General features: G+C 41.7%; 1 protein-coding gene and 1 non-coding gene across 2 annotated transcripts; one reads left to right on the top strand and one right to left on the bottom strand.

Annotated features, from left to right (window-relative positions):
- The first annotated feature begins 367 nt into the window (after window positions 1–367).
- On the top strand, window positions 368–21,772 carry SLC39A6 (solute carrier family 39 member 6). The gene is made up of 10 exons (XM_020901165.2): window positions 368–676; window positions 2,343–3,113; window positions 4,648–4,831; window positions 6,641–6,810; window positions 7,868–8,086; window positions 12,728–12,833; window positions 15,187–15,564; window positions 17,605–17,685; window positions 19,543–19,733; window positions 20,521–21,772. Exons 2-10 carry the CDS (start codon window positions 2,352–2,354, stop codon window positions 20,671–20,673), a joined length of 2,244 nt encoding a protein of 747 aa, XP_020756824.2. The 5' UTR covers window positions 368–676; window positions 2,343–2,351; the 3' UTR covers window positions 20,674–21,772.
- On the bottom strand, window positions 14,655–14,727 carry TRNAE-UUC (transfer RNA glutamic acid (anticodon UUC)). The gene has a single exon. It is a non-coding gene; the product is annotated as a tRNA-Glu (tRNA).
- Window positions 21,773–22,430: the final 658 nt, after the last annotated feature.

The raw sequence follows: 22,430 nt of genomic DNA, 5'->3' as shown, positions 1-22,430 counted from the left end.
TCAGTGCGTGTGGTAACCTCTACCAGCCCTCGTGTCGAGGATCGTGGCCCAAGAACGGCCTGCGTCCCAGGAACACAGACGCGACCGGAAGCGCTCAGAACCCCCCAGAAAGACTCAGGACTCGTGTGCCCAGAGAACGTCCCGCTGCCCTCACTGCCGGGATCCCAGCGGCAGACGGGGCTGGCTCGGGGGGGTGGGGTTGAGGAACGAGTCTCAGAGAGGCGGGCGGCACGGAGGAGCTGGAGGAAAGAGCCCCGGGCAAATCTCGGCGCCCCGCGCGCACAGGGACAGCGTCTCCGCCCCCCTCGAGCCCCGCGGCGCCGGCGAACAGGCGGACCCGTGGATCCGCCCGCCGGGGACGGGGTGGAGCCGCACTGCGCATGCCCCGCAGCAGAGGCCGGCGGAGGCGGTGGCTCCCGGCGGCGTGCTGCGCGCGGCGGTAATTAGTAATTGTCCTCCTGCTCCCGGGAGGCGGCGACGGCGGCGCGTGGGGCGCGGCTTGCCGGGGTCTGCGCGGTGCTACCCCGACCGAGGGGCAGCCGGGCCGATGAGACCGCCGCCTCTCCCTGCAGTGTAGAGATCTCTAGGGAGACAAGTAAGGGTCGGCTCCGCACCGCCGGCGGGAACTTGAACCGGCGCGCGGGAACGGCCCGGGGGTCGGCGAGGCCGCGTAGAGGTGAGTCCCGCAGGTCTAGGAAGGGCGGGCGGAGAGGGGAACCCCGCGGGGCCGGCGAGGCCGGACTTCCCAGTTTGGGGTGCACAGCGGGCTTTGGGGTCCAATGGGATAAGGAAACGGTTTGTCCTGTTCATCTCAATTTTCCAAGAGAGTACAGTGGTGTTTAAAAATAAAAAGCCCTTCGAGGCAGTTTTGCGCGCTCTTTCCCGTTTTCTCCGCTCGCCCCTTTCTCCAGGCCCTTCCGCTTTTTTCTCCCTCACACGTGTTCTTGCGGGGAAGGAGATCCGTCGTTGGGTCTGGGACCGCCCTAAGCATCCTTCCCTCCCTTGGGAAAGGCACGGAGCTGCTCCTGAGCCATTCGTCCGGGCTGTCCCCACCCATCTCGCTCCTCGTGTATTTCTTAAAGGTTTTCTTCTGCCCGTTAAAACTTCGGGCCCCAAGGATTGTTCTGCTAGGAGTCTAGCCCGGTGATAGTGCGTACGTCCTCTTTTCACAGTACGATAAGCAGCAGCTGTGCAATACTGCTGACAGCGTTTGGAGCACTTCCACATACATCCATGCGAGTGGTTTCCTCTGTCTCCGTATAAAATAGGTATTATCAGCTTATCCAAAGAAGAAGAGCTGAAGGTGGTAGAGCTCAATTGCTCCTCGCCCTTGCCATCTCACTCCGGATCCCGACCTCCTCTTATTTTCACCGGAGGCAGACCAATTTGGTCACGATCACCACCCATCATTGGCGCTGGGCATCTGCTGGCTGGGTCCTGAGATATTAGTCTAGCTGCTTCTTTGGCCTATACTACTTCATCTGCTTAACTGAATTCTGCTTTTTCAAGGTTCAGCTGGATCCCTAACTCCTCTTTGGAACATAGTTCTTTGGTTCCCAGCAGTATTACGCGGATGAGTGATGGAAAAATAAGAGCAACACAGTTTTTTAATAAAGTTTAATTTCCTTAAAAAACTGTTACTGTGCAGTCTTTCAAAAAGATGTGATCACTTGGAATATACTCACATGGAAAGATGTCATTTGTTGAGTGTAAAAAACAAAAGATCCCACTAGTATGATTAAGGTGTACATGTACCTGAGTATGCGTGAGGGATTCTCAAGAAACTGGCCAAATTGGTTGCCTCTGAAGAATGGGACTGGGGGAGAAAGGCCTCAAATAGATTTATATATGGTTTAAGAAAAAAATTTTAAATGTGGCTTATTCTGATTGCTATATTTACTTTTTTTTGATGTTAAAACATCGTTCTATGAAATGGTAGTGGTCGTGGTGGAGGTAGGTAGTTTGGATTTTGAGTTCTTTTGTTTCGAATTCTTGTTTGAAACATGATATAATGCCAATATGGCTGTGACCACGTGGGTCCCTCCAGTCTCTGAATTACTATTGCTTTTATAGTGCTAATTACAGAGTCTTAGCACTCAACTGCTCTCCAGTTGTTTCCCATGTTTCAGCACTGCAGTCGTAGAGCCTAGGACTCCAGTTTGGTTTTTTGTTTGTTTTTTACAGTGTCTAGCACTACACCGATCACTCTAGATGGTACTCTGTTAAACTTGGTTATTTGATTAGACAAAATCAGTTTTCAGCATGAGATTTCTTAATTCAAATTGTTTTGGAAGGGAAGACAAGGTTGTTGTTTCTTTCCTTTTGTTTTCTGTCTTCTGTAGGAAGGTGCGATGGCGAGGAGTTTATCAGTGATCTTGATCCTGACCTTGACTCTGTCAGTCACAAATCCCCTTCATGAAGTAGGACCAGCCACTGCTTTCCCTCAGACCACTGAGAAAATTATTCCAAGTTGGGAATCTGGTATTAATGTTGACTTGGCAGTTACCACACGGCAGCATCATCTCCAGCAGCTTTTCCACCGCTATGGAGAAAATAATTCCCTATCAATTGAAGGGTTCAAAAAGTTGCTTCAGAATATAGGCATAGATAAGATTAAGAGAATTCATATACACCATGACCATGAACATCACTCTGACCATGAACATCACTCTGACCATGAGCATCACTCTGACCATGAGCATCACTCTCACCATAATCATGCTGCTTCCAGTAAAAATAGTCGGAAAGCTCTCTGCCCAGATCATGACACTGATGGTTCAAGCAAAGACCCAAGAAACAGCCACGGGAAGGGATCTCATCGATCAGAACATGCCAGTGGCAGACGGAATGTTTTAATCAAGGAGGGTATTGGTACTAGTGAAGTGACCTCAACTGTGTATAATGCTGTCTCTGAGGGAACTCACTTTCTCGAGACCATAGAAACTCCAAAACATGGAAAACTTCTCCCCAAAGATGTGAACAGTTCCACTCCACCCAGTGTCACAGAAAAGAGCCGGGCAAGCAGACTGGCTAGTAGGAGAAGCAATGAATCAATGAGTGAGCCCAGAAAAGACTTTATGTATTCCAGAAGCCCAGGCGAAAATGCTCAAGAGGTAAGATGTTTCTCGTTATTCTAATCAATATGCCTGCTGTCTATCCTGTCATTGCCATTCTCTCTACACTAAAAATAAAATGGTGAGTTCATTGAAAGGGGAATTTCTCCTTTCTTAGCAAGACACTTAGCTCAAAGTGTCTCCACTATGTTGAAAACATTCCTGATAAAAAAAACTTGTGGGGTAAGTTCTTCAGTAAGAATAATGCTGCCTGGTAAAGCTATTTTCTAATATAGAATTTAAAACATATCAAATTATTTTGGGGAGAAAATCTTTAAAGGTGAATACTATTAATTAAAGAAAAAAAAACATAAAATGGAAGAGCAAAAGAGCAGGAGTTAGAATTCATGTTTTAGGGAAAGATGTGCTTTAAAGGGCCAGAGAATGCAAGAGCAGCTTTGCCTCCTTGACAAAGGGATCACAGTGACTTGTAAAGTGAGGGAAATTGGAGCTGCTACCTAGAGTGACCTGCTGGACAAGTGAAAAGTCTGGGCAGTGATGTCCTGAGTTCATGTGTTTTTCTTCTCCGAGGCTAGACTTCCAGGCTCTACACAGTTTGCCTTGGCTAAGAGATGTCAACAGCAAGGCATTCGTTGGTATACATTAATGGGCAGAACTTAAGTATTTCATTCAGACCATCACATGGCTGTGCTAATTCTGAGATAATCCTACTAATGGTCATTCCCATAGCGACACTAGTAATAAAATCTGTTTGGAGTAGTATTGGCCAAGAATTGTGGGAGTTTGAAATAGCTTTTCAGAAGATGAGAAACAGGTGCTAGTGCCAGTGGTTTGTTTTTTTTGTTGTTTTTTTTTGTTTTTTTTTCTCGAGAAGAGGGAGCTTACATTCTCCAGCAGAGATTCTCTTCAAACTAAGTTTGTCATCTAATTAAATTTTTGAAACAACTGCATGCTGGTGCAGGTTTCTTTCATTAACCAGTGTTGCCCTCTGCCAGAGTGAGTGATCTACAGAATTTAATATTCTCTCGTTGTGAAGTGTTATTTTGCCAAGTATGTACACAGCACTGAGCTGTTTTGCAAGTATGTACACAGCACTGAGCTAAGTTTTGCAAGTACCGTCATTGCTGGAAGAGTGACATGTCTTGGGCTTGTTTAGACCAGGTATGATAGCATTAGTACAGAAACAACATATTTTTCAATCTCTAATGAACCCATCTCGAAATTAAAGCTCATTTCCTTAATAGGTTTTACAGTGAGTTAATAGGCTTGCAAATGTCTATTTATCCTCAAACTTTTTCCTCTTGAGGCTTTCTCCAGAGGTGACTAGTGACGTGATTGCTTCTCCCAAGAAGAAATATTCAGAAGAGATGGGAAATCACCGCTATGATATAGTATCTCCAGGTAGCTTGAGGCAAATTCCAAAGTACTTAAAGCAAAAGTTGATCTTGATTTACCTTAAGTAAAGAAGCAGCTTCAGTAAGGGAAGGGTGTTTTGTTAGCACCCTTGTGTTTTTTGGATTCTCTAATGGGAATGCCTTTTGGAGATTTTACCGTTTATTTCTTTTTTCTTCAGTGTTTCAGTGCCTCAAAGCTGCTTACATCTCATGGCATGGGCATCCAGATTCCATTGAATGCCACCGAGTTCAACTATCTCTGCCCAGCCATCATCAATCAGATTGATACTAGATCGTGTCTGATTCATACAACAAGTGAAAAGAAAGCTGAAATCCCTCCAAAGACCTATTCTTTACAAATAGGTAAAATTGCCTTTTTTAGGTAAAAATCATTGCCAGTAGATGTATTTATGTTGTGCTTTTTTCTTCTGTTTACATCATCCTACTCATTTTTCAGCATAATTCCAAATATCATTTTTTTTTTTCAAATATATCATCTTAATTGTTCTCTGCCTTGGATGTGAAGAAAGCAAATATGTTAACTTTACCCTTAAAAAAAAAAAACACCAGAAAATACATTAGATAGTAGCTTGTCTGAGGTCCTCCCACAGGATATGTCAAGGTCATTCAAAAAGTTTGGGTTCTATTGAAACATATACATTACCATATGTAAGTTAGATAGCTAGTGGGAAGTTGCTGGGGGTTTCCTTGGTGGCTCAGTGGTAAAGAATCCACCTGCCAATGCAGAAGATTCGGGTCCAATCCCTGGGTCAGGAAGAGCCCCTGGAGAAGTGAATGGCAACCCACTCCAGTATTGCTGGGAAAATCCCATGGACAGAGCAGCCTGGAGGGCTACAGTCCAGGGGCCTGGAGAGTCAGACGTGACTGAGCACGTACACACAGGAAGCTGCCATATAGCACAGGCAGCTAAACCCAGCATTCTTGAGGACCCAGAGGAGTGGGATGAGGGTGGGGTGGAAGAGAGATCTTTATGACTGATTCACGTTGTTGTACGGCAGAAACCAACACAACATTGTAAAGCAATTATCCTCCAGGTTAAAAATTGGGATTGCTTTGTATGTTGTCACATTGTTTAGAGAATGGTCAGAGTTGTTTAGGAGCCTAATCCTAGTGTATTCTTATTAATACATGAAACCAGGATACAGTCTGCTATAGTGTAAGTTGTGTTGCTCAGGACCTATAATGAAGAATTGATTGCTTTGTTTACTGAGGATATTACTGATTCCCAGTTTCCTTTCCTTTCTCCTTTCTTCCCTCCTTTCCTAACTTTCTTCTCTTCTGTCTCATAATTTAACAGTTACAAGAGTCTGTAAGCTCAGTTCCCAAGTGATTGAGAATTCATCCTTGGTAACCATACCTTCCCCTTCCTTCACCCTCAGTTCAGTTCAGTTGCTCAGTCGTGTCCGACTCTTTGCGACCCCATGGACTGCAGCACGCCAGGCTACCCTGACTGTCACCAACTCCTGGAGCTTGCTCAAACTCATGTCCATTGAGTTGGTGATGCCATCCAACCATCTCATCCTCTATTGTCCCCTTCTCCTCCTGCCTTCAGTCTTTCCCAGCTCAGGGTCTTTTCCAGTGAGTCAGTTCTTCACATCAGGTGGCCAAAGTATTGGAGCTTCAGCCTCAGTCCTTCCAATGAATATTCAAGGTTGATTTCCTTTAGGATGGACTAGTTTGATCTCCTTGCAGTCCAAGGGACTCTCAAGAGTCTTCTCCAACACCACAGTTCAAAAGCATCAATTCTTCGACCGTCAGCCATCTTTATAGTCCAACTCTCACATCCATACACGACTACTGGAAAAACCATAGCTTTGACTAGGTGGACCCTCACTGAAGAATATTCTCCTAGGTTTATGCCTTTTGCCCAGAGGGTTCAGTCAATTTGATCCAGCTTCTTGGTTATTGCTCTCTTACCACAGTTCTGTTCCACTGCGTTTGTATTTCTTAGCTCCACTTTTTTTTTTAATTTGCTTTTAATTGAAGGATAATTGCTTTATAGTATTGTATTGGTGTCTCCCAGACATCAACATGAAGCAGTCACAGGTGTAAGCGCCCCTGCTTTTACAGATGACTTTGTGCTGCTCCAAGTCTCACTCTGAAAGTTGACCAGTTGTTTGCCTTGCCGTCTGCTCTGTCCCGTTCTGACAGCCTGGGTTGGTGGCTTCATCGCCATTTCCGTCATCAGTTTCCTGTCTTTGCTGGGCGTTATCTTAGTGCCGCTCATGAATCGGGTGTTCTTCAAGTTTCTTCTGAGTTTCCTTGTGGCCTTGGCTGTCGGGACACTGAGTGGTGATGCTTTCTTACACCTTCTTCCACACGTAAGTAAATAATTTATCCCATTAGTGTGTTTTATAGGGCTTCCCTGGTGGCTCAGCTGGTAAAGAATCCACCTGCAACGCAGGAGACCCCAGTTTGATCCCTGGGTTGGGAAGATCCCCTGGAGATGGGAATAGCTACCCACTCCAGTGTTCTTAGACTTCCCTCGTGGCTCAGCTGGTAAAGAATCCACCTGCAATGCAGGGGACCTGGGTTCGATCCCTGGGTTGGGAAGATCCCCTGGAGATGGGAATAGCTACCCACTCCAGTATTCTGGCCTGGAGAGTCCCATGGACTGTATAGTCCATGGGGTCTCAGAGAGTCGGACAGGACTGAGAGACTTTGACCTTCAGTGTATTTTATTAAATTAATACTAAATATAATTAAACATTAATTACTAATATATATGCATGCATCTATAAGTTTATATACTGAGTATATATATTTTCAGTTTGTGCTCTGTATTGATATGTATAAAAGACTGGAAATTTAGTTTCTAGGAGTGTTTGCGTGGGTTGTATCCATGACCCCCAGTCTCACCTTGGTGTGCACCTCACCTGTGTCCGTGACAGGCAGTGACAGAAGCTCCTGCTGCACGCAGCTGCAGGCCATGGGGCAGGGTGCCTGGGTTTCAGGCACTGGCCAGGGCCCATTACCCAGACTGGGCTTCTTGGACACACGCTGAGAACAGTGGTAGGGGCTTTTCCACTGGAGGTCTGAGCAGTGGACATTATATGCTTGTTAAGACCTATCTGTGGCCACGGAGGAGCATTGGAAATACCCTCTACCCGTACATTACGGGGATCATTGGAGAACGTGTCTGTCTCTACACTGAGTAGATCCACTCCACTAAAGTGCCTTCGTGCATTATATACGTTTAGCTCTGGTTCACTGCTGCTTGTTGGTAGTTTTACTTTTAATATCCTAAACTTCTCCTCATTCTGAAATAGAACGTTAATTGCATAATTCTGAATGGTTTCATGTTTGACGTTAATTATCTTAGCCAGTTTTTCTGACATGTGAAACGAATTTATAAAATCTGTATTATTTTGTCTTTAGTCTCATGCAAGTCATCACCATAGTCACAGCCATGAAGAAGCAGCAATGGAAATGAAGAGGGGACCACTTTTCAGCCACCTCTCTTCTCAAAACATGCAAGAAAATACCTATTTTGATTCTACATGGAAAGGGCTGACAGCTCTGGGAGGCTTATATTTCATGTTTCTTGTTGAACATGTCCTCACATTGATCAAGCAATTTAAAGATAAGAAGAAAAAGGTAAGAAAAACTGTACTGAGTACTTTGTATGCATTGGACATTTATTTAGAGCAGCACTTGAACTGAATTGTTTGCAGAGCTTCTCCAAGGTGTATGATCTTCATTTGTCAGGAGGTTCAGTACCTTTTTGCTCCCAGAAGCATTCATGGAAGTCAGTAACCCTGGACTTCTGTGTCTTCAGTATTCCCTTCAGAATCACAGGCAAGGGTAAATATATATATAAATAACCAAACAAGGCATTGATGGTGGCGGTGGTTTCACGGGTATGTACTTACCCCACACTCTTTGAGTGATGTACAGTAAGTATGTACAGCTTTTAAATTACTCAGTAGCTAAATATTATGTTTTGTTTGAAAGACTGTCTGACTCACTCAGTCTTGCCGTTTGCAAAGTGCCCCCAGAAATAATATGTAGCTCAACAGTAGGCTCTATATCTGGTGAAAATATCTTTGGAGTTGCCTGTGGTTATCTTCCTCTTCCTATCTGATGTGACTGGGTAAATCAGTCAATAGATTGTCCTCATGGGGACTGTTAATAATGGCATGTACACGTTTTGGACATCTCTATACTCATATTCTGATCATTTGATGTTGACCAAGATGTTCTTGGAGTCAGAGTTCTGTATGATCATTTTTTTTCTCTGCAGCCCTGCTACTACTACTAAATTTCCAGTTTTGGTTTCTCTTAAATTGAGCAAGAGGTTACATACTTGTAAAGCTATTTTAATGTCGAATCTAGATTAATTTCCAGTTTTGGTTTCTCTTAAATTGAGCAAGAGGTTACATACCTGTAAAGCTATTTTAATGTTGAATCCAGATTAATTTCCAGTTTTGGTTTCTCTTAAATTGAGCAAGAGGTTACATACTTGTAAAGCTATTTTAATGTCGAATCTAGATTTTTTGTAAATTAAAAAGATTTGTACAGTGATTGCCTTATATAATTAGCAACTTGCCTTTGAATCTTTCAGAAGCATTCAACTTAAATTTTCATGGCAGTAACTCTTCTCACTGGCGTTTCATAGTCTGAATAACATGTAATTAAATCGTGCACTTGCAATAGCAGGTATAGCTGGCATGAAGAGACTTGAAGACTAATGTAGTTGATTCTTGCTGAGCTTAGAGCTCAGGTTGGGAACCCAGTGCATGTGAGCAGAGTAGCCTCCTCCATCCTGCAAATATTTGCCCTTACGGATTTTATAGTCACTAAAATCTCAAACTGCAGATTTTGAACCATTACTGAATGTCAATTTACAGGGACAAGTGAAGCAACAAGAGCTGACTTCTTAATCCAGGAAGTCTTCCATGTTCCCATTGTCCCTGCTGCTTCACTTGGATGGCTTTGAGGCTGTATCCTCCTCCTTTGCATTCTCTGGGATTATTCTCACCTTAAAAAAAAAAAATCATTTTAAGGAGTTTTTTTGAGAGGAGGGGTTTGTGTGTTTGTTTTACTGCATTTCTATTTCAAATGCCATTCTAATTTCAGTGTAATTTTCTAGTTTTACCTAAAGAGTGCTGTTTATTAACTTGGTGCTCTAACATAGGACTCTTAAGAGGTAGGCTGTCTGTGGTCTAATACAGATCAGTGTTTTTCAGACTCTTAAGGTTATAACTATTTGTGAGTTGTGAAATCAGTCTTGTGTCTTGACCCATGTTTTTAAATGCAACAGTGATATTACAGTACATTCCACATATTACTCTGTCTTTGTGTTACATATATATTATTAGGATGGTAGTTAACAAAGTTTGAAATTTCTGTTCTCAAATAATTTCTGCTAGACTATAAGCTCTTAAGGGCCAGGACCACTCCATCTTCATTACTGCTATATCTCCAGTGCCTCGAATAGTGTCTGGCACATAGTAGAGGATTGGTAAATATTTGTTGAATATTTAAGAAGCATTAAGGGCTTCCCAGGTGGCAATGGTGGTAAAGAACCTGCCTGCCAGTGCAAGTAAGATGTAAGAGACTCAGATTAGATGCCTGAGTTGGGAAGATCTCCTGGAGGAGGACATGGCAGCTCACTTCAGTATTCTTGCCTAGAGAATCCCATGGAGAGAGGAGCCTGGCAGGCTAAGTGTGGTCCATAGGGTCGCCGAGTTGGACACAGCTAAAGCAACTTAGCACACACACACAAGAAGCATTAAATAGTAAATAAGCATAATTTCTAGGCAAAGACTTCCCACAGGTGTTTCACAAACATTTCATGTTCTCTTCATTTTTAGAAAATAGTGCGTTTATCTTTTTTCAAGGGCATCCAGATCTTTAGTGTTACTTACGTAACAGCTTTAAATCTCATTTAGTTCTCTCAAAAAGAAAAAACTACTCCTTACATGGTAAGCATTGGTAGCTCTTCAGGCCCATCAGTTTAGTTCAGTTTAGTTCATTCGCTCAGTCATGTCTGACTCATTTGTGACCCCATGGACTGCAGCATACCAGGCTTCTCTGTCCATCACCAACTCCCAGAGTTTACTCAAACTCATATCCATTGAGTCAGTGATGCAATCCAACCATCTCATCCTCTGTTGTCCCCTTCTCATCCCACCTTCAATCTTCCTAGCATCAGGGTCTTATAATGGAACATTTTACCTAGGATTTCCCTTAAGACATCTATATATGTCAATCTTTTTATTCGAATTAGGGTTGAATCATATACTTGGTGTGTAGTTAGGCTCTTATGATGCTTCTACCTCAGACTTTCTACCAGATTCTCAGATTTCTTGCTTAGGCTGGAAACCTGAAAATCATCTATGAATCTCCCTCATCCTCATATCCAACCTAGTTTTATTAAGTGTATCCAGAAGTGAAACTATTTGTTTCTCTCCATCTCCCTTGCTGTTGTTCTGGTCTAAGCTCAGCTTACCTGGCTGACAGCAGTTGCCTCCTGACTGGACTGTCTGCATTATTTTGTTATCCTCTTCTAATCCAGAGTGGAGGGGGCAGAGTGATTTGTTTAAATGAGTCTGATGAGGTCGGACACCACTGCTGAAAATCCTTTCTTTCGTACATCTCATTGCTTATAGGATGAAATCCATAGCTTCATGATGAATGAAGTCCATGATAGGATGAAGTCCATAGTCCACGGTTTGCACTGTCTGGACTCCCCGCTACCCAGCCTCACTTCTAGCCACCCAGTCTCTGACCTACCAGACCCCACCCACCTTGCACTTCTTTCAGTTAAAGAAGGGGCTGCTCCCTTTCTTCTTTAGGGTCCTTCCACATGCCATCTCCCTGCCTGGATTAATCCTCCCCACCCTTCTCCAGCAAACCCCTGCTCATCTTTAGGTCTTGGCATAAGCATCACTTTCTCAACGAATCCTGTCGTGGGAGTTATTTAGGTCTTGTTATACACTCTTGTAGTACTGTGAGTTTGTCCTTTGTAAAGTGTATCAAAGATTGCAATCAAAGAATTGTGTAATCATTACCTGTATAAAACTTCCCTCCCTGTGGATGATAAGCTCCATGGGAACAAGGACTGTGTGTATCTTGGTTTATGGTGTATTGATGTATTGCCAGGATTCAGCACAGGAAACATTAGAGGCTCTTAATACTTGTGGAATGAAAGAATTTGTTAAAAACTAGAGATATTCATTGCTCAACAAGAAATGAAACATCAATTAAGTGATTTAAAGTATCCTGAATTTACTTATTTTCACAAATATTTAAGTATTTTCTGTGTTTGAGGCATCATGCCAGGGGTAGGTATAAAGATTGGTATGTGCTTCCTTTTAAAAACTCTTATAACCTAAAAATGTGCAGGTATTTTATATACTGTTAGAGTTAAAAATGAAATCTCAGTTATGGTGGGGATTGAGTCATATTCAAAAGATACTGCAAATAAGAAGGAGATTATTTTTGTGATAGTTTTCCTTATCTTAAATATTCTACATAAGTCGGTAATACACAGGCCCCATTGTTCTAACAGTGACCTTCATTCTTGGGTTCTGAGATATGGATAGTATCTCAAGTATGGTATTCAGTTGGTAAAAATCTAGTGATAAACTCAAGACTGACTACTAGAGATTTGTTTCAAAAGAGAAAACTTGGAAATGGTGTTTTATGACAGCAAAAATATTTTAGTTTTAGTAACAAATACATATCCGTATCACAGTATAATTTAAAGTTATAAGAAGTGTGGCAAGTATGAGGATTCATTGCCCAAAAGAGGCATTGGAGGAGACCAGGCTGTTGGTTAGCAGATCACTACCTGCCAGGAGGACTTGCTTGTTCTGAACTGATGGCCTGAGGCAGAGCTCAGCTTTAATGTGTGTATGAGTCATCTGGAGACCTAGTTAAAATCCAAGTTCTAATCCGTTTGCTCTGGGGTGTGGCCGAGACCATGTGTTTCCAAACAGCTCCCAGGGGATGCAGTGCTGTTTTCATGGACATGCAGAAAGATGAGTGTGTGATTTTTCTTTCATATTACTGATGCATAATCCTTTACTTTTCTTAACAGTTTGTGCCTAAAACAAACTACTAGGTGCTATGAAGTTAAGTGCAGGCCTTGCCCTTAGATGGGGTTTATTCCTTTAGAAGTCTGTTACTCTGTTGTCTTTTTCTATTAAATCTTTTGTTTAACTATTTAACTGAAGGTGTATGCATAAGTAAACCACTTATTTCAAGTATTGCTTTTCCTTGCTGTTACAGAATCAGAAGAAACCTGAAAATGATGATGATGTGGAGATTAAAAAGCAGCTGTCCAAGTATGAATCTCAACTTTCAACAAATGAGGAGAAAGTAGATGCAGATGATCGTAAGTCCTTATAAATCTGAGAGCTAGAGGGAGTCCATTGCTCTGTGATTTGCAGGCAGCTTGGACTGTCTGGAAGAGATGGGACCATATACCACCCCCTTTAATATTCCCCTGCTTTTTTTTTTTTTTTTTTTTTTGACTGTGCCACGAGGCTTCTGGGATCTTAGTTTTCCAACCAGGAATCAAACCTGGGCCCCAGTAGTGAAAGTGCCAAGTCCTAACCACTAGACCGCTAGGGAATCCCTCCCGTTTTTAAAACTTATACTTTCTTTTAATTGCCAGTGAGTTGGTTATTTCTATGTATATTTATATGTCTTATTTCTATAATTTTTTTATTTTGAGGTAAATTCAAACTTAGAGAAAAGTTCCAGGAATTCCTCTGCCTCTTCCTGTATTCCCCAGTTATTTTATGTACATTTATCTTTCTCTCTTTCTCTGTGTATGCATACTACTCATTTTCTTCTCTAAACCATTTGAGAGCAAGTTACAAGTGATGCTTCTTTGCTTCTAAATACTTGTTCTGTTTCCTAAGAGAAAGGACATTCTCTTGTGCAATTACAGGTCAGTGATCAACACCAGGAAATTAAAGCTGATACAATGTCATTTTCTAGCCTATAGACCATTTTCATGTTTTTCCAATTGTCTTAATAATTTCTTGATACTCCCCTAACCCCCAAAAGGAAAAAAAAATGATCCAGAGTATAATTCAGGGTCAAATGCTGCCTCTTATTGTCCCTCATTTTGAGTTTGTCTGTTGTTTTTGCATTCCGTTGATCAGTTTGGGCGGGAATAGCACAAAGTATTACATCCTTTTCAGTGACGTGACCTGCCTCCCACCATGATGCTCGGTCACAGAGCGATGATGGCAATTTTGATCACTTGGCTAAGGTTGTGTCTCCCGTGTTTCTTCACTGTAAGGTTACTGTGTTACTGTATTTCCTAGAACTTGTTAGCGTGGCATTTCTTGTTGGACAGGCTCCGTTAAAATTAAAATTTTAAACCAAATGGCTCATGATGACCTTTGAAGTCCTGCCCTGCCTTCCACTCTCCCTGATGGTTCACTCTGACCAGCCACACAGCCTCCTTTTCATCCTGTGAGCTTACCAGGTCTTTCTCAGAGGCTGATACTCAGTTTCTTCTGCTTGGAGCACTTTTCTCCCAGGTCTTCATATAAATTCCTCCTATTGTTTCAATCTCAACTCAGGCATCTCCTTTTTAGAGGCCTTCCTGGATCATCCCAGTACAGAGGTCTCCCACTCACTCTCCTCATATTCCCCTTTTCTATTTTCTTCCCATGCCGGCCAGTGCCTTAATTACCTTATTTATACCTGTGTTTCCTTGTTAAGTGCCTCCCTCCCCCAAGAACATGAGCTTCCTGAAGGCAGAGACTTTGTCCTGCTCCACTGTGTCCTAGTGCCTGGCCAAGAGTAGACGCTCAGTTGCTGACTGAGGAGGAAGAACAACTTTGTTGTTGCTACTGGGCAGTCCTAAGATTTCCTATCCACCCTTTGTTTCCAACATGCTGGTCTTCTTTAAAGAGCAAGCGAAGTACTCTCACTTGTCTTCCCGCACCTATTCTGTCTTCAGAATTTCCAGTGGGATTTATAATGGTGAGAGGAAATAACTTTTAAAATTGGACCATAGTGTCAGGAATGCTCCCAGGAAAGTTGATGCCAGTATATAAAAAAGACAAAACAAAACCTATTGTTGCAGTTTACTTTACACAGATAAATGTTTCTTGGTGATGATGGTATTCCACATTCTTCTGCTTTTCCTTTTTAATTTTTGTTTGGCTACAATACATGGTTTGCAGGATCTTAGTTCCCTGACTGGGGATTGAACCCAGACCCCTGACAGTGAAAGCGCAGAGTCCTAACCACTGGACCACCAAGGAATTCCCCTCTTTTGCTTTCCCTTGAATTTTGAAAGAGAGGAACTCAGATGACAGAATTATGCATGTTTTTTATTTCCAATTTTTCTGGAATATTTTTCTAAAATATTTTAAATGTCAGCAGTGAAATATTTTTCTAAAATGTGTGTGCTTCTTTTATAATCAGGAAAAAAAACTATCTTGAAAAACATAGGGAGGCAAAAGAATTTAAGGGAGGATCTGGGGTGGTTACTGAAGGTTACCATTTAAAGTCCATTCTTAGTGAAATCATTTAACTTCTAAAATTCACTAAAACGTACTAATGTTTTTCATCAACAGTACCCTAAAGTCTAGTCTGCCAGGTATATGTGAGAGAGTTGACATGCTTTGAAGTCTTGTTGACTCTGTCAGTGGAGATTTTGAAATGTGCGCATTAATAGAGCCATTTGACTTTGTCTCAATGTCCTTTATGTTTACATCTAGGACCTGAAGGCTATTTACGAGCTGACTCACAAGAGCCCTCCCACTTTGATTCTCAGCAGCCAGCAATCTTGGAAGAAGAGGAGGTCATGATAGCTCATGCCCATCCGCAGGAAGTTTACAATGAATATGTCCCCAGAGGGTGCAAGAATAAATGCCATTCACATTTCCATGATACACTCGGCCAGTCTGATGATCTCATCCACCACCATCATGACTACCATCACATTCTCCATCACCACCACCACCAGAACCACCACCCCCACAGCCACAGCCAGCGCTACTCTCGGGAGGAGCTGAAAGATGCTGGCATTGCCACACTGGCCTGGATGGTGATCATGGGGGACGGCCTGCACAATTTCAGTGATGGCCTTGCAATCGGTATGTCTCTACGTTTTGGCCCTTGTTCATTTATCTCTGAAAATGCCACTTTAAGCTGCTGATTTTAGGAAAGGGTAGGTTGGTTTGATAAGGCTATTAACATCCAAGGTTTTCAAAATGTTATCTCTTTGACTACTTTGACAGTGATGTACTTGATAAATGTGAGATAAGATGAAAAAGTGCTAGAAACTGTGCTTGGCCCTTTAACTAAATTGTAGCTGCCAAAAGTTACTTTCCCTTATCTGCAATATAAATAGTATGTGTTAAAGTGAAAGTATCTTTTCCACCATCTTTTCTTTTATGCTAAAGGAACCTTCATCTATCTGAAAAGTTTAAATTACTAATCCCTACCCAAAGAAGAATTATAGACTTTTTGTAAGTTGTGCTACCATTGAGAGATAATAGAATATTTACAAATTGTAGTAATTTAGTGCAGGAAGGAAGGGGCCTCCCAGGTGGCACAGCTCAGCAGTAAAGAATCCACCTGCAAGGCAGGAGAAGCAAGAGACAATTCCTGGGTCAGGAAGATCCCCTAGAGAAGAGAATGGCAACCCACTCCAGTATTTTGCCTGGGAAATCCCATGGACAGAGGAGCCTGGTCAACTACAGTCCATAGGGTTGCAAAGAGTCGAACATGAATGAGCACATGTGCACACAGACACACAGAATTCTAGAAGGAGCCATGGAAATAATTACAGAGCAGACAGGCGAGGTCCAACAAGGCAGTGTTGTTTTGTCGCCCAGCTGAGATGAGCCCAGGCCCTGTTCCCTTCACTGTGCTCTTCCTCCTCTGCCCCATGCACTTCCTCCTCTGCCCCATGCACTTGCTCCTCTGCCCCATGCTCTTCCTCCTCTGCCCCATGCACTTCCTCCTCTGCCCCATGCACTTCCTCCTCTGCCCCATGCATTTCCTCCTCTGCCCCATGCATTTCCTCCTCTGCCCCATGCACTTCCTCCTCTGCCCCATGTTCTTCCTCTGCCCCATGCACTTCCTCCTCTGCCCCATGCACTTCCTCCTCTGCCCCATGCTCTTCCTCCTCTGCCCCATGCACTTCCTCCTCTGCCCCATGCTCTTCCTCCTCTGCCCCATGCACTTCCTCCTCTGCCCCATGCTCTTCCTCCTCTGCACCATGCACTTCCTCCTCTGCCCCATGCACTTCCTCCTCTGCCCCATGCTCTTCCTCCTCTGCCCCATGCACTTCCTCCTCTGCCCCATGCTCTTCCTCCTCTGCACCATGCACTTCCTCCTCTGCCCCATGCACTTCCTCCTCTGCCCCATGCTCTTCCTCCTCTGCCCCATGCACTTCCTCCTCTGCCCCATGCTCTTCCTCCTCTGCCCCATGCACTTCCTCCTCTGCCCCATGCTCTTCCTCCTCTGCCCCATGCACTTCCTCCTCTGCCCCATGCACTTCCTCCTCTGCCCCATGCACTTCCTCCTCTGCCCCATGCTCTTCCTCCTCTGCACCATGCTCTTCCTCCTCTGCACCATGCACAACTTAAGCAACACTGAAGGATGTGCAAATGCTCAGTCATGGTTTTACAAGCAATCAGTTGTATAACGTATTATCTTTTAAAGGCAGGGAGCTATTTGTCTTAAACGTCCCTTATCAAGACATTGAAAGAATAAATGTAAAAAGTCTAATTACCAGTGGATTCCTCTGAGGCTAGGGAACATATTTGTACTCTTGATTCCTGAGGTTTTTTCCCCCTAAACCTTTTAAATCAGTTTGTTTTATATTTCTCCATAAGTGCTTTATGTGGTAGCAGTTACTTCTCAGGTTTGTGTAAGATCATTTAATCACTCTAAGGCACAGCCCAGCCTTCCCTTCTCAATCATATCTGCTTGTGCTTCTTTGGGAAATTTAAGCCTAATTGAATGTAATCTAAGATTAGTTATGAAGAAGTTACAGAGTGCAGTTGAGAAAGTTCTGTTTATTCACCACCAGACTATAGTTTATTTCTTTTACCTCATTGTATGTGCTATACAAATTTTAAAAATACACACCCACAAAATAATGCAGTGATATTTTTTTTACACAGGTGCTGCTTTTACTGAAGGTTTATCGAGTGGTTTAAGTACTTCTGTTGCAGTGTTTTGTCATGAGTTGCCTCATGAATTAGGTAAGAGAACCCTGTAGATGGTATTTTCCAGGTGGGTAGCATATCTCAGTGTCACTGGCTTTTGCTAATGATAGTTTCCAGCAGGCTTTCTCATTTATGGCTTCTCGTAAGTCTACTATTCTAGCTAGCTTTGTTTCTTACTGAGGATGAGTCTGTTTCCAGCCAGAATTCTAGCCCTGCAACTGTGATTACACAATTGCCTGTGTGGGGTTGCCAAACAGATCCCTGAACCCCATCTCTGGTCCTCTTCCCCTGCCAGATACCTTCTTGTACCAGCCTGTGGTGACGTCAGGCCCTGCTTTCGTTGTGTACAGAATAGGAATAAGACCACAGGCAAATAAAGAGTCATCTTCCGTTAACAGAGAGAACTTGACAAAGAGAATTTCATTGGAATTAAAAAGAAAGAGAAGTTGATGGTTGTGTTTTGAATATTCTTTTTCTCTGTCACCAGGACTTAAAGCCTTCCCAGAGTTGCCCTGGTTCTGTGTGTGTGTCCTGTTTTTCTTCTTACGGATGGCTGCACACCTGTAGCACCATTTTCACTTTTGTCCCTTGGCATGCGTTCTGCCATTTAGAAGGCCTCCCACCTTCCTGTTCAATGCTTGTAATCCTCAACATCTGATTTGTGCTCCACATTCTAGATCCTTCAGGCTCCATGAAGCCTCTCTTAAGTACTTTGATCTTAATTTCTTTTCTTCTTTTATAACCAGAACATTAGATTCTTCAGCTCTTAATTATAATGTATATTGCCTTCTTTAATCATTTGCTGATCATTTCCTGTGTGTTCTCTACTCCCTCTTCCTGCTTGTGGTCAGTTAAAAGCCCCTTGAAGACAGTGCAAGAGCACAGTAGTAGATTCTTGGTACTGATATTCTTTGACAAACAAGAGACCTTAAGAAAAACTTTGGATAAAAGATATCTTAGTTTATAAAACTGTTCAGTTCAGTCACTCAGTTGTGTCTGACTCTTTGCGACCCCATGAATCACAGCACACCAGGCCTCCCTGTCCATCACCAACTCCTGGAGTTTACTCAAACTCATGTGCATCGAGTCGGTGATGCCATCCAGCCATGTCATCCCACGTCGTCCCCTTCTCCTCCTGCCCCCAATCCCTCCCAACATCAGAGTCTTTTCCAAAGAGTCAACTCTTCACATGAGGTGGCCAAAGTATTGGAGTTTCAGCTTCAACATCAGTCCTTCCAATGAACACCCGGGACTGATCTCCTTTAGGATGGACTGGTTGGATCTCCTTGCAGTCCCAGGGACTCTCAAGAGTCTTCTCCAACACCATAGTTCAAAAGCATCAATTTTTTAGCACTCAGCTTTCTTCACTGTCCAACTCTCACATCCACACATGACCACTGGAAAAACCATAGCCTTGACTAGACAGACCTTTGTTGGCAAAGTAATGTCTCTGCTTTTTAATATGCTATCTAGGTTGGTCATAATTTTCCTTCCAAGGAGTAAGCGTCTTTTAATTTCATGGCTGCAATCACCATCTACAGTGATTTTGGAGCCCCCCAAAATAAAGTCTGACACTGTTTCCCCATCTGTTTCCCATGAAGTGATGGGATCAGATGCCATGATCTTAGTTTTCTGAATGTTGAGCTTTAAGCCAACTTTTTCACTCTCCTCTTTCACTTTCATCAAGAGGCTTTTTAGTTCCTCTTCAAACTGTTAGGGTGTTTTATACTGATTAACTCTGTTAACCCTGGGTGATTCTTAATTTTGCCTTTTTTTTTTTCCCACTCCTCAAAAAATTGGAGGATTTCTTAAATCTGGAAAGTCTTTTGGGTATGTGTCTTAAAAATGATTTTTTTAATGCTTTTAATTGCCTTTTTGTGTTTTCTGTTAAAGGTGACTTTGCTGTCTTACTCAAGGCTGGCATGACTGTTAAGCAGGCTGTTCTTTATAATGCCCTGTCAGCCATGCTGGCGTATCTTGGAATGGCCACAGGAATTTTCATTGGTCATTATGCTGAGAATGTTTCTATGTGGATATTTGCACTTACTGCAGGCTTGTTCATGTATGTTGCTCTGGTTGATATGGTAAGTTTTTAAGAAGTCAAATTTCAGAATTGACTAACAATGAAATAGAAATATTCAGTGAAACAGCATTTTTTAAAAGACTGTAGAATAAATGTAGTTTCAGTGAGATTCTGTGCTCAACAAAGTAGCATATAAAATATAAGTCCTTACTGGTTTATCTTTTTGGATTGTTGCTCACAAGCACATCTTTGTCCTGCCTAATGTGTATCAGGATAGATACACAGAAGTATCTACCCGCTTCTGCTGTGTCTTTCTGAGAGTAGAGTTTCAGTAATCAGGCAAAAAATTGTACATAGACTTGTGAGAAACCTAGTACAAGCCACATACTGTTGGCAAACTTTGTATACATCAGAACACTTAAAGGATCCTTACTAACAGATAAAGGAGTTATGTCTTTTTGTCACCAAAGTCCACCTAACAGTCTCAGCCAGTCTTACTGCTAAGATTATATTTTATATGTTAAAAGATTTCCATATCTCTGAACTTTGAGTGAACCACATGTTATGTACAAATACAGACAGTAAGCAGGGTAACCAGTGTAGCTCTCCATTTTACAGTGGAGCAAACTGGATCAGTATAATTTTGACTTGCTGAGCAGACCATGAGTAATCATTGTTAATTAACTGTTAGGAAATTCTATGTGACATTATTAGCTAGAGTCATGTTTTAGAAAATTGACCGATGGTATATCCAGCTACATATAAAGCTAGTACAGTGTCCTGGAAATGCTTCTAAAATCTATGGTTCTGGAAACTTAAAGGTTGCTCTTTGTTTGTTTGTTTTAAAGGTACCTGAGATGTTGCACAATGATGCTAGTGACCATGGATGTAGCCGCTGGGGATATTTCTTTTTACAGAATGCTGGGATACTTTTGGGTTTTGGAATTATGTTGCTTATTTCCATATTTGAACATAAAATTGTGTTTCGTATAAATTTCTAATTAGGGTTTAAATGCTAGAGTAGCTCAAAGCTATAGTTTGTGTCTGCAGTTTGAATAGGTCATAGGGAGATGAGTCCGTACGATGTGATCCGTAGCACTTAAGGTTAGTGGATTTTGTGATTTTTTTGTATTGAATATTGTCATTTGTTATGCTTATAAGGTCAGTTATGGCGGTAACATAAAGGTACGTTTTAATATTTAAGTTATTCTGTTTTGGGAATATAAGCTGTATGTGCAATTTACCAATATTACCAGTTTATTGTATAAACAAGAGATTTGGCATGACATGTTCTGTATATTTCAGGAAAAAATATCTTTGATTTTTTTTTCTAGAACTAATTTAATATAGTAATTCCCATGCTGGATTTTAGACCTCTGAAGAACTGCTGGTGTTTAGGAGTAAGAATACACATGAAGCTTAAGATACCAATAAAGCTTAAACTGAATTTAAGCTAAGAAATAAGGAGGAAAAAGAGAAGAATCTATATGAATTAAGAAGTTCTAGATTTTGTATAAAAAATCAAAACTGGTTATTAAATAGAAGGGAAAATTTAGATATAAATGAAAAGGCAGTATTACTAAAGTACAGAGTGAGTACATTCATAAACATTTTTGTCAGAGTATTAATTTCCAATAAAACCTCAGCACTTTTTACTAATTTAGTTGTACATTTAACTTTATATAGCAAAAGCATTAAATATATTTAATAATTTGCAAAATACATCATTTGACCAGGAAATCAGAATTTTAAAATATGTGTGGAGATATGCCAGAAGAGTATGAGTAAGTTTATGTATTGTCCAAAGACTTGGATATCACCAAGTTATATATCACCCAAAGGTACATTATTGGATGTTCTAGTTATCTGGTTTACCACTTGTCAGCATATTAAAATTTCAATATATGTAAGAACATTAAAACAATACTGATTATAATTTGACTTCTTGGATTCAGAAAGTAATTTGGTATCTTTCAGTGCTTCAGTGTTGTGAGCAGTTGTCATTTTTATATATAGTACTTTAGATGTACTAGGGTTGTATGACATTCTCTAGTTGTTGCTTTTCTACAAAATAAATTCCCATGTCAGCTTCATATCATATATTCTGATTTTCTTTGCTTGTTTTTTTTTTTACCATCTTAGCCATTTTTAAGCATAGAGCTCAATAATTTTACATATATTCACAATGTTATTCAATTTGTCTCCAGAAATTTTTCACCTTGCAAAACTGAAACTCTTCATTTCCTTCCCATAGCACCTGGTAACCACCATTCTACTTTCTATTTCTATGAATTTGAGATGTCTGATTTTCTTAAGTATAACCCAGATTATATATACTTGTCGATTCATTTGTATTATTGTATTAGGTGGCTTTATTCAATCTTTTACATTTTTATCACAAAGGGCACTTCAGAAAATACTGGCCCACAGTTTGTTCAAAGCTGTCCCTAACTTTAAAAATCCACCCCAAACAAAAAACAAACCCCAGAACCTAAGCTTGAGAAGAAGCACTGATATCCTAGATTCTAAGGAGAATCAAGAACAACTGAGAAAAAAAAAAAAACAACAACTGGGCAAGACTGTACAGCTGTGTACTGAAAGACAATTTTGGACCAGCATTTCTGTTCCCCAAACCAAGTGAGAGGGGTCTGACTAATGAGAATTACTTGGATTGGGGTGGGCGAGGGGAGTGCTTGAAAGGATGAAATGGGACATCTTCTCAGGCTAAATGATTACTGTGCTCCAGAAACCCACAGAC

Source organism: Odocoileus virginianus, chromosome 22 (genome assembly GCF_023699985.2).
Source record: "Odocoileus virginianus isolate 20LAN1187 ecotype Illinois chromosome 22, Ovbor_1.2, whole genome shotgun sequence".
Classification (NCBI taxonomy): Eukaryota; Metazoa; Chordata; class Mammalia; order Artiodactyla; family Cervidae; genus Odocoileus; species Odocoileus virginianus.
The sequence above is the reverse complement of the archived record's forward strand: the minus strand, read 5'-3'. Positions and strand labels throughout refer to the sequence as shown.